The sequence below is a fragment of the Cotesia typhae genome, unplaced genomic scaffold, assembly GCF_013202065.1.
Source record: "Cotesia typhae breed Kobodo isofemale line unplaced genomic scaffold, CoteBio_Ctyphae scaffold_152, whole genome shotgun sequence".
NCBI lineage: Eukaryota > Metazoa > Arthropoda > Insecta > Hymenoptera > Braconidae > Cotesia > Cotesia typhae.
This window is the reverse complement of record NW_027423776.1, coordinates 9148829-9161881: the sequence shown is the minus strand read 5'-3', so window position 1 is coordinate 9161881 and position 13053 is coordinate 9148829. Positions and strand designations below refer to the sequence as shown.

The window sequence follows — 13053 nt, the reverse complement described above, 5'->3', positions numbered from 1 at the left end:
ACTAGAGATTTAACTTACAATTAACATTTAATATACAATATATTTATACTATATACTTAATATCAATAATTAATATCTATATATAATATATAATATAATAATTAATAATATATATAATACATACGTCCACATAAAATTCAATATTATACCTACAAATCTTTGAATGTAATAGCAAGACATGTACATCCGTAACGCCCACACATAAACAATCGTAAATACAAAAGTAATGTCATTACTCATTAACATACAGATCTATATAATATATCAAGTTTTTGGCACCGTTAATATTTGCGAATTTTCAAATTTACTTAAAACTCCACTTGTCTATAATTATAATTAATTACAACACCAAAAAATCATTGAAATAAAAAAAACAATGACAATATTTTTGTTGATTCAAATTTACACAAAATTGGCGATGCAAATTGGCACGAACGCGTAAACAAATATATATATATATATATATATATATATATATATATATATATATATATATATATATATATATATATATATTTATTAAATATACCCGTCCATTTAAAACCTAAAATACTCATTAATTATTAATATAACATTTACATACAAATACAAATATTCTATCAATTTAACGTTATATATTTTTTTTTCTATTTAAATATCTATACATGTATAATTAAATTACTTTCCGTAAATCCAGAGTAAAATTTTTTTTAAACTGAATCTAAAATTCTAAACAAATAAATATTTTTCATTAGAATTATAATTAACAACAATTAATTATTAATATTAATATTCAATAGTTTCACAGTTAATTACGTTTAATTAAAGACATCACTTTGTCTTCCTTGTATTGAGAGAAAGACTTAGCAGGCGGACGCATCTTTTAAGAAATTGTGATTTAAAAAAAAAAATTATTTTAAATTAGTATTATTATTAATTATTGAAATCACAATTTCGTGTGGACCCTTTCAAGTACTTCGGCCCGCTTTCGACAAAATTTTATTATAATTATAATTAGGAAATATATTGTGTCGTTGGTTTAGTTTATTTATTTATTTTTTTTTAATTTTATTTAATTATTTCTTTCAAATAAATATATCCATGAACAAGGCACTGTTCGTAAAAGTTTTTTGGGTTCGTATAGTATATTTTAAATTCTTACTTTGAAATATATCGAGATTGTTCATATTTAATATTGTAATTTTTTTTTTACTAATTATAAATTCATTTTTTTAAATAATTACAACTAATCTAATAAAAGTAAAATAAAAATAATTATTATTATTCGAACTCAGAATTTTTTCACATGGACAGAGTTCAATTTAAGCTGCTCTAATTATCTAGTCGGTAGGAAATTTTTAACTATTTTTTTTTTTATATTAATTTTTTTAAACTATTATCACGTATAGTACAATAAATCTATAGAAAAGTGTCCCAACTGCAGGAAAATTGACGAGGTCAATTTTTTTAAAAAAATTAAATTATATTAGTTTTGTAATTTTGTTACAATATTTACAAGTATTGGGTTATAATCTTAATTATTATTTTTATTTATGTTATATTCTTCTTCGTTTATTATAATATAATTATATGTAATATAATATTACCCTAATTTATTTATATTTTTAATAATTATTAACACAAATTACTTTCAACGCAATAGAGCTGGAGAGATTGACGCTAAATAGCTGAGTTGTCTTCTTACACTTTGGATAATTTTTGCTGTTAAAAAAAATTGAAATTAAATAAATTTGTCCTTAGATTAAGAAAATTGAGTATCAACTTCCTTCTAAAAGACAATAATAAATAATTCACCGGGTAAATTGTCCGAGATAATTTTTGAGTAAAGAAGATATATATTTTTCTACGCGCGTATCTGAGTTTAAATGTAAACACGGAATATCTCCACTGGGAAACGCCATGAAAAATTCTAGTCAATAATCGTGATATTATCATTATATTAAAGTTAACTAATAGTTTAGTTTATTTTGTGCCGGAGCGAGGGAATAATGTCATTTTTTTTCGTGATTTAATAAAGCGATGCTCGTATTTATTTTTAATGTAATATAAAACGTAGAAATTTGTTCCTCAGTGAATTTTATGATTTAGTTATTTAATTTTTTTTTATAATTTAAATTATAGTCTTAATATTTATAATTTGCTATAAAAAAATTTGTTTTTCAATTAAGTTATATAAATCTGTAAAAAAAAAAAGAACGTAAAAATTTTTTTATTTATATTTTCTAAAATTTTGCTTAAAAAATAAAATATTTTGAACTTCTTGCATGTAAATTGAAAATTTTCAATTTTTATTGCCAGAATTAAAATTTTTAAAGCAGAAAGTTAGAAAATAAAATTAAACTTTTTTTTATATACTTCTTTTTGGTTTAAAAAATTTTTTTCTCATTTTTCCTGTAATTTTCCACATTCTTAAAATTTCTAGGTTGATTATTTTCTTCAAAAAAATTTTTTTTTGGAATTATATAACTTAATCTTAAGTTTGCAATAAAATTCTATAAATTATTTATAAAACTACAATAACAATTCATTAGAATAAATTATTGTAATTAAACTTGTCAAAGTTTGTATATTATACTTCATATGACTTATACGCAGCGCCTTAACCTCCAAAGTTTAGCGTAAAGTTAATATTTTATGGTCTCCTTATAATTAATTCAGACGTTTAACTTCACTGTAATAAATCACTTGAATAAACTTTAAAGATACTAATTATTCAAAAAGACTCCAGTGACTAGTTATTAATGTACCAAAAAATTCATAAAAATATAAAAGTTCATTGTTTGAGTTTTTACAAATTTCAAAAAGTTAGGTTATGCATGAAACAATAAAAATCTATACTTTTTAAAAATAACTTTGGAAAATTTTTAAAAATAACAATTAAGATTGAAAAATTGAATAATTTCACAAAAATTCTTCAATTTTAAACAAAATTGTTATAAAAAACCAAATATAGTCAATCTCTCTCAAACTCTAACAAATATAACCTCTAAAAATCTTTCCTAGCCTATAAAAAAAATTACAAAACAAACATTAAACTCCTAATTTCATCAAAGTTAAAAAAAAAAACCCAAGAAACCCTCGTTAAAACGACCGAAAAAAAAATATTTCCTTAACATAGTAAGAAAATACAAAACTGGTCCAGGGCCCGCTTGTAAAAAAAAAAAAAAAAAAGGCGTTGGCCGCAGGCAAGCCGTTACAAGGGGAAGCACTTGGTCTTTTTTTGCGTGACTACCGACCTACAGTCGACCTTATCAATAGTAAAACTCTCGGGCTTAACGCCGTCTTCCACGGAGATCCTCCCTAGCCTCTTCTTCACCCTAAAGGGTGTAGATCTCGGGGAGATAATCTCGTACAAATCGCTGGTTCTTCCTTGGATCTTCTCCCTCCTCTTAGGACTGACAGATCCGCTCTGATCCACAGGAATGACAATGTCCACATCCAGACAATTCTTCGCCTCGAATTTCTTCTCCGGAATTTTCTTCTTTGAATTTTCCGCTACACTCTCAAAGACATCCGAATTAAAATCGCAGTCGCATTCCCAAATCAAATTACCGGGATCAATATAATTTCCCTCGTCCTTCTCATCAGTCCTTTCCGACGCGAGGGATATAGCACGAGCCTCCGGCTTAATTGGCTTAACATCATCCGCGTAATCCAGCGACAAGCATCGTTTTTCAAACAAAGCCGGTCCGCTTTCTGATTTTGGCTTTGCAAAACAAGATTTCTCTTTATTTTTATCATCTTCTTCATTATTATCTATCACTTTCTTATCACCATCTTTGTTAGCATTATCATTATCATCATCATCCTTCATCTCTTTCTTCCCCTTAGCAATCCTCATAAAAACCGACGATCTGTGAATGCTGTTCTCCCTCTCAACCGACAAACAAAATTCCTTATCAGACAGCGAAATTTTCTTGGGCAGCCTTGCAGGTTTCAGGCAATCCAGCTCCCAATCTTTTCCTTCTTCCGACGGAGTCTTCAGCAGACTCTTGATCCGCTTCAACTCAGTCAGCAGATCCATAGTTTCCTGCGACGGTTCGTGGAGAATTCTCCTCACTGGTCTGCGAATCAGCGAACCCGCAACATCTGCTTCTCTGTCATTAGTGCTGTCAATCCTGTCTTGCTTCTTCAGCACCGATTTAACAGTATTAGAACTCGAAAACGATCCTTTATTGTCCTTGTCATCGTTCTTGTTGCCGCTAACTTCCTTAACTTTGGACACTTTGTTACTCGTGATGTTGTAGACTTTTCCCACCTGCACAACCGGGCCAATAGTGGTCTCCTTGGCGACAAACTTGTACCGCTCGGTAACGATCGGAAAATCGGTGGAAATTACCGCAGAACTTATCGTAGAAGTCATTCGTGTGCGTCGTTTGAAGGCAGCGTAACTTTCAGCAGGCACATCTTGTAACTCAAACTTGTCATGCAAGAGTTTGAAGGTTCCGCGCAGCATATCTTGACTGTTATTAGAAGACGGATGGCTGTTGGCAAACGGAGAGTCGCTTCCACTTTGGTAGCCCAAAGAGGAGGCAGATGGCGCCGAGCCGACGACTGTTTCTCGCGAGTAGATTAAATTATCCGAAGAAATCCCTCTGCGCTCATTGATCAGCTGTCCATAGCAATCTTCCTTGTCCGTTTTGTCCAAAATGTCCTCAGAAATCTGCCGCTTGGTTCTGTAATCAGAGCTTCTTCCTCCAAATTTCTCAATAGTTTCATTAAAAGTTTGCCTGCGACTTTTCGACGCAATCAATTCAGCGCTTCGTGTTTTATCATCAAAACTTCCAAACTCTTGATCATTGACTCCATTAGAGCCCAAAGATTCCGGTAGAATATCTTCAGAAGCCTGCCGACGCGTTTTAGTAGGCGATGCGTCTAAATCGCGAGGCAAGGACGAGTTTTTACCCTTAGAGGGCACCACTCTAACCGGCAATTGCGGCTCCGGCGAGACTTTAGAAATCCTGCGCTTTGTCGGGGAGTTTGGAATAATCAAAGCGGCTTCTTCGTCGCTGATAGACATCTCGCGGGAGCTGTAATTCCTGTCCAACAATCGGGACAAAGAAGGCGAAGGTCTTTCGAGTTTTTTTCCTGAACTAAGCGGCGAATTGCTCCAACTAGAAGTAGTTCTAGGCGAGCCCAAGTATCCGACACTAGAAACAATTTCGTGGCTAGTTGTAATGCAACATTTAACCAATTCCGCACCAGTTCCAACTGAATTCTTCTGAATTTCCTGAGAATACTGGACATCAGCTTGGCAACAGGTGTCATCATCAAGCGGAGGCAAAGAACTTGGCCCGGTTTCTTCAATAATGTCAAATGATCCATGCTCGTCAAGATCTTCAGTTTCAAACGAGTACATTTTTAGCAAAAGACCTTTGCCCTTGGAGCGCTTACGATCAATAGAGTGTGAGTGGTTAACTTGCTCCTCTACGATCTCCTCCTCTTCTACCACTAGTATCACGTCTTTGCAAGGCTCCTCACGTGTCCGTTCAATAGAGGGTTCAACAATAGTCTGGGTTCTGCGAATCATGGCACGTGGCAATTCGCGCAAACTTTCGAAATTGAATTTATCCAAAGTTTTGGAGGAGCCGATTTTGTCGAGAAAAGGCCGCTCTAGAGCTTTGCTAGGTCCTATTTTCTCTAAATAAGGCTTTCCGATAATCTTGGGGGCGATTTTAGAGAGGAAAGGCCGGTCCTCTGTCTTGGAGATTCCAATTTTCTGGAGAAAGGGACGGCGTTTTTCCTTGTAACCGTCAGTGGTTGAGGAACGGTCGCTGAGCCTTTCGCTGCTGTAGTTTAAGGAGTTGTCGCTGCTCTTGGACCTGGCGCGCTTGTTCCTGGAGGTAGCATTGAGTGGCGTTCGGGGAGTGCGCGGGGTCAGTGAAGGACTCGCGTCGGGATTGGGACAGGTTTCGTCGAGAAGAGCGATGGCGTCGCTGAGGTCCATGTAGGCCTTTCTGGGAGCCGAGGGCCTGATTGGCGGGTTATCGCTGTCGACGCTGCTGCCTCTGGTGGAGACGAGCTCGGGTCTGGCCCCCGGAGGGAGGGAAGAAAAGTTGTTGCGGGAGAAAGATGAAGATGAAGGGTACGAGCTGGCTTCGAGGGCCCGATCTAGGCATTGGGTCGAGTCCGTGATCGAGTCGTCGATGGTCGTGGTCGTCGTGTTGGCGGTGGTCGTGAACCAGGGCGTCACACTCAGGTCTTCGGGGCGGATCGCTGGACTCTGCGGCTGGTTTACTGAGTGCTGGCGCAGGTACAGCGCTTTTGAAACGGCCCCCCGGCTCAGGTATGGATCAAACGCCGGGCCTGAAGAGTCTGTCAATCCCGGGAATCCCATCGAGGAGATGCTTGGCGGGGAAGTTGATGACAGCGCTATCGCGTGCCGGTAAGTTGAACAAGTCGCGAAATGCGGAGGCGCCGGGCGGGTTGTCTCGATTACGATACGCCCCTGCGCGCAAGGTACCACCGGCTCGCCGTCTGTTGGCGCCTCTTCGGGGGTCAATGGTAAGGCTGCTCCGCGTCCGAACTCAATGAACCACAGCTCGTCCCTCAACTCGCTTTCTCACTTTTTTTCATTCATGTCTTTATTCAGGTAGTGCAGCACGTAGTGAAGGACCAAGTCGTAGCAGTACTTGTATTCCGTCTAAAATTAAAGAGATTTTTAGTTCGGGGTTGTGTTGAGGTTCAAAAAGGATTTTTAATTTGAAATTTAGACAAGTTTTTTTGGCAAAAAATTGTTGTGTAAAAAGGGATTTATTTTTTTTTTTTTTTTGATAAAAATTATATCTACCTAAATTTCAAATATTTACCTTTATTGTTCTACATTAGGTAATTCAACTAAAAGCTTCACTTGAATTAAGTTAAAATTCCATAAATTCCATACCGAAAATTGTTATATGTGGAAATTACAATGCTATGAAATTTTACAGACATCTGATAATTTTTAGGAATTTTTTGTAACAATTAAATAATTATAACTAAAACTTTTTATAAAATTCCACTCATCAAAAAAAAAAAAAAAAATACAATAAGTGCAATTTATAAAAATTGTTTTCTTAGTACTAATTTATTTTATAAATAAAATTAAAAAATAATCAGGTGTTTTTCTTTTTATGAATGACTTTGTTTTTCCGAGCATCAATTTTTCAGACAAGAAAATATATTACGAGAAAATTTTTTTAATAACAATTTTTCTCTCAACGTTATACATTTAAAAAAAAACTACTTCTATGGTTCCTCAATTTTAAAATACAGTGACTGAAGTTTTTTATCCTTGATAAATATATAGAAAAATTTTCTTACGCAAGAAAAAAAATTTTTTTTTTCATTTCATTATTAATTAAAAATTATAAATTTCTCAGACTAATTAAAAGCTTTTGAGTATTGAGAATAAAATAAAACATTCTGTCGCGAGAAGACAAAGCGATAATTGAACTTTTAAAGATAATATAAAACTATTAAAACTAAAGTCTCCGGAATAAATTAATTAAAAAAGTACAAATGTATTGTCTTGGGGAGATGAAGAATAAACCAAGTACTGTAGAAGAGATTAATTATAAAATATAAAAGGACATAAAAAATTACCATGTTCTCAACGAGCTGAGGGCGATGTCGTCGTACAGTCTTGACAGCTTGAAAGATATCAACTTCACCGTGCTGAATAACTTGCTCGATGCAAGCATTTGCAGCGCAATAAACACCGCAGCGACTTCTGCCGTCAGGTGAAACGACACACACTGGGCCGTAATCTCCCTTTTGTCTCCACCTTTCAACCATGTTCATCAGCTCAACCAGGCTGTTGGTGGACGTAGGCACTGCTTGACCCATCGGCCAGCAAGTCAACTGGAACAGCTGGACCGTTTTTGGGGGTGCTTTTACTCCGGCCATCAACTCCGTCAGTGATACTATCTTCTTGTTTATCCGGAATATCTGGTTTTATAAATTTTAATAAATTAATAATTAATTAGGCCAATCTTTTTAATTAAAAGAATAAAAAAAATTTATTAAAAAATTTTGACTTAAGTTTGTCTCTTTTTAAGGTTTCATATAATTTTCTAAAATAGTTTATTTATTATAATGAATTTTCAAAGTCGTTTTTCATAGATTTGCATCTTCAATTAATTAAAATTTTTTTATTTATTTTATAATAAATTTAGACTTATTTAAAAAATTTTCTTACTTTTTTAATTATATGGATTAATATTCGACTCAAAAATAAAAAAAATAAATAAATAAAAATTTTTGTTTATTCTCTTTATTATTTATATTAATATTTATTCATATCAAGTTTGATATATCCTCATATGGCTATAGATATTCTGATATTTTTTTATATAAATAATTTTTATTTCAGGATTTATCAAAAAATTTTTTTAAGGGTATAATTTTATTTTTAAGAAATTTTTATAATTAATTTGGTCATCATCAGAAAGATCTTGATCTAAATTTGTACCTTTTCATAACACTATAAATTTTTTAAAAGAATTGTGAATATTTTTTTGGTTCTATAATTTTTTTTTCTACCAGATTTATTCACAAAAAAATAGCAAATGAATCATTAATATTCTTATAGCTTCTCATCATGATCTTGAACCAAAAACTAAAACTAAACATTATCCTTGATATATTCCCAGTAGCCAGGCATCCTTTCATGCTCCAGAGCTTTAGATATCACGTCAGTTACACGAACTTGCTCTAAGTATTCCTCATTATATATTATGTACTATATATTGTATATTTATGTATTACAAGTTTTGTTAAATATAGATCCATCATTCAGGAGAATGAAGAGCCGACGAATTTAATTATTATGTTATATACTCACCCAAGTTTTAATGTTGGTGTAATGATTATGGCTGATGTGATCTATTGTGAAGACAGGCCCGTACTTCTTGGAGTGCTTTCCTTCAGGCCAGAAGCTAGGAAAGTTTGTTGAAGTTGTGGGCGGCACACACAGGATTACTACTGCTGAACACTCGTAATCGTATACTAAGGACCAAAATTCACCGCAAGTGTGCTTTAATGGCCATTCTGTTACTATGTATTCCCGTGGTTTGGTGTAACCCTGGAAATTTATGCACAAAGTTATAAATTATTTATATTTATTTCCTTTTGTTTAGCTTAAGATTTTCAAATTTTCCTTTCTTGATTAATTAATTATAGTAATTTTTTTTTTTATTTAATTAAAATATTTTTTTTTTGCATAAAAAATTAAAAAATTAAAATATTTTTTTTTTGCATAAAAAATTAAAAAATTAAAATTTTTTGAATAAAATTAAAAAAATCAATCTTTATTTTTCTTTAAAAAATTTTATGTCAACCGAGAATTATATAAATTAAAAAAATTAAATAGTATTTATTTAAAAAAAAATTTTTTTTAATTGAAAAATTGACTTTTAAAATTTTATTTCAATTATTAAAATAAAAAAAAAAAATTTCAATTAATTTCAAAGTTATTTTAATGCAAACAAAAATTTTAAGTTGACCAAAAATTATTAATTAATTTTTAAATGTCAATTAATTAAAAAAAATTTTTTTTTTTAATTATTCGATTTTTTATAAACTTAAAAAAATTATATAATTTAAAAAAAAATTTTTAATTATTATTCTAATGAATTAAAATATTATAAACCGTGAAATTAAAAAATTATCTTAATTACAATCAAATATATCGGATTTGAAAAAAAAAAAAAAATAAGAAAAGATTCATTGCAATCAATAGAGTAGTGTAATTGTAATCATACAAGTCCTTAATAATCTAAAACCTAATTTCACAAAGTAGATCTCCGGTACAACTCAAGAGAACCTACTTCGACTAATTTTGCTATTGGGGTTTGTTCAAACTCTGAGGTTCCAAGATTAATTTCTAATAAGTTCTCAATACCAATTTAAACTTGTTGAGAGTACAACGCACTTCAGTACAGTCAGTAAAAAACTACTTGAAAAGTCAAATATGTGACAGTGAAAATTTATAAAAAAAAAAAAAAAAAAAATAAAATCTTGAAACTTTTCGCTCTTATAAATTTCATTTTAATCGGATTGCTTTAGATTTAAAACACTCACTCATTTTAACTGATCAATTCATGGATTAATATTATTATTATTCATTGGATTACGAAATTGTTAATTAATCGAAATTACTTTTGTCAACTGCATAATTAATTTTCAATAATACCAATATAAATAGCAATTGCATTGTTTTAATTTTATTTGAAATCGCTTTTAATCTTCGGGATTTTCTGTGTTTTCATCATCAGATAAATATCCTGGAAGGATAAAGTACCGCGACAATGGACCATGATAATGTTAAAAGAATAAATTTATAGCGATACAGTAAAAAGATTTTTTTTTTTTTTTTTTTTTAAATAATAACAAACATGATGAATATTTTATGACTATAAAGAATGCGACATTTTATAAATTTTATAGCCGCTTTTATTTTCATTTCATTTTTATTATTGAGATTGCACTAAAAAATATTATCAGCACTAAAAAAAATATATTTATACAAGAGTAAAATATAATAGAGACGATATAAAGCAATGATATGATAATGCCTATCTTTTGTAGTACATATATATCGATTTTCCGTGGGGCTTTGAGTATATGTACTACCGGACAGTGCATTTAAAAGTGATCGATCGAAAACTTAATGGCCATTAGTATCACATAAAAATTATAAAATATTCAAATTCATAAAAAATTTTATTTATCATATCATATCATGCCACATATAAAATATATATCTAAAATAAAATGTTATTATTTCATGTTAGAAATTTATGACCAACATAAATAACTTTAGACGTTTTTTTATTTCCTCAATAAAAGTAATAGAGTGGCGTTTCTTAAATTTATATATTATTTTTGGTAAAACTTTAATTTTATCATTTTTTGTCGAACTTTCTCTGGAGCGAATCTTTCAATAAAACTAAAAACCGAAAAAAGTTGCTCATAAGTTTAAAAAAAAAAAGTCAGTTTTATTTGCTGAGAAAGTTTTTAAAGTAAATTTTAGTGCTGGTGATGATTAATTTCATTTATCATTTTTATCCAAGGGGACTTTAAAAATTTTATATCAATTTTTTTCTTGTATTAATTGATCTTGATTTTATGGATTAAATAAAATTTTTTTTCAGTTTGATGAGATTTGGTATTAGCTTTAAAAAATAATTTAAAAGTTCGAAATTTAATTCAGAGCTGTTAAAAAAAAAAAAAAACATGAAGATTGATTTTTTATTAAAGTTTAAAAAATTAACTTACGTCAACAAAAACAGCATTTATGTAGTCTGTAAAACTGTTTCCTTGAAAACTTGTTAAATAAGGCCGAAAATTATCAGCTGAAAAAAAAAATAATAATAATAATATTACTTTCTTTTTTTTTCCATCATTGTAATTAATTTTTTTAATTTATTATCATTATTATTATTAAAAATTTTTAATTAAATAATAATAATAATAATAATAAATAATCACTCACGTGGAACAACTAAAACATCACGATTTTTTTCCCTGTTGTCAGCACGATGCCCACCAGCGCAATCACCAATCGTAAATCGGGGTGTTTGCTTGCAAATCTGTTGATACTCTCGTTGATACTCGTTCATCTTAGATATTGGATTCTTCACGCTCTTCTGCTTTAACCGCTGAGAAAGCTCAGAGACTGGAAACCACGATGCTCCGCATATAACAAACTCCTCGAGGGTGTCGTACACGAATTTATATTGGTCCTGGTAAAGTATACAACAAGATTAAAAATGAATAAAAAAAGCCAATAAATTATTTCAGAGTATAAAATATTTGAAACGATGTTCTGGATTATTTTACACTGGTTTAAGTTTATTGTAGGGCATTGCGGGTATAAACTTTATGCCAGAGCGGTTCTATAAAAGCTGAGATAATGCAATGTATACCGACGGGTTTTTCTAAAAAAAGTTCTCTCTAGAAATAAAGGAGAAATAAAATTGATTTTAGTTTCTTACCAAACTTTCTATGAGCCCCCGCCTACTTTGACGGAGTTTCTTCAGATATCCAAAGACGTCAAAAGTGTCCTCCTCTTCCGCGAGCTCCATATTCGCGTCTATGGCGAGATACACTCCAGAACGTCCACCGCCGTCGCTGATAAAAAATAGAAATAAATTATTAAAAAAGTTTCAAGAAAATTTTTATTGCTATTTAATTAGTTTGTAATTTGATACTAATTTATCAGCAATATTATATTTTTTCGTTGTTGTATTTTGTAATTAAATATGTTTTAGGATTTTTTAAATTTTTCGTAAAGTTATATTTACTTTAAAAAAACTTTTGGAAATTTATCGAATAACTCAAGTTTATTAGAAGTGTGCTTAATTTAATAATCTTGGAATTTACGAGATTATATTTGGCATAACTTGGATGATTTTTTTATTTAATCATACAAGAGAATTCCGTTCTAGATCTTGGATGATGAGCGAGTTTTTAAAACATGATTTATGATTCAAGATTTATAAAAAGTATTTTATTATTTTTAATGATACATCAAAGTAAGAAAAATTTACGATTTAAGAAGTGAAAATTTGTTTTCAAGATTTTGCTTCAAAGAATTTACTGTAAAAATTCAGAATTAATAACTGTTCACATTTTAATAAAAAAATTTACTAAACTCAAGATAAATTTCTCAGTATAAAAATATTTTTACTTGATTTAAGATTAAGCTTTTAAAAATTATATTTTTGATCTAAGAATTTTTTTTTTAAAGTTAATTATTTTTTTTTCAATGCAGAAATGGGAGGAAAATATTTTTAATTGAATACTTGCATAAATTTAAAGAAATTTCATTTAAAAAAAAATTAAATTTTAAATACTGACATTGAAAATATTAAAAAAAAAATTAAATTAAAGTTTTAATATTAAAAATCGTAAAAACTTTTAATTAATCATTAAATTAAAATAAAAATGTCAGAAATAATTGGCCCGAAGCAACAATAATTAATAGTTTCGTAAAATAATTCACCTCGAATTGAACAACTGGTCTGTCGATGCCAGAAAATTAATTAAAATGGTAATTAACATTATCAC

General features: G+C 30.2%; 2 protein-coding genes across 4 annotated transcripts in view; both read right to left on the bottom strand.

Annotated features, from left to right (window-relative positions):
* Positions 1-537: 537 nt before the first annotated feature.
* Positions 538-13053, bottom strand: part of LOC141536679 (receptor-type tyrosine-protein phosphatase kappa-like) — a 79394-nt gene continuing 66878 nt past the window's right edge. For 2 of the 3 annotated variants that reach the window (XM_074257366.1, XM_074257367.1), the window contains 6 exons: positions 11979-12114; positions 11477-11726; positions 11260-11336; positions 8825-9064; positions 7585-7929; positions 6423-6643 (listed from right to left, as the gene is read on the bottom strand). In XM_074257366.1, the coding sequence (XP_074113467.1) occupies positions 6563-6643; positions 7585-7929; positions 8825-9064; positions 11260-11336; positions 11477-11726; positions 11979-12114 (1129 nt within the window). In that variant the 3' untranslated portion in view covers positions 6423-6562. Of the gene's footprint in view, positions 1702-6422; positions 6644-7584; positions 7930-8824; positions 9065-11259; positions 11337-11476; positions 11727-11978; positions 12115-13053 lie in introns of those variants that run through there. The other variant, XM_074257368.1, reaches the window with a different exon arrangement.
* Positions 2293-6463, bottom strand: LOC141536677 (uncharacterized). Its single transcript, XM_074257361.1, has one exon. It carries the CDS (start codon positions 6335-6337, stop codon positions 3194-3196), a length of 3144 nt encoding a protein of 1047 aa, XP_074113462.1. The 5' UTR covers positions 6338-6463; the 3' UTR covers positions 2293-3193.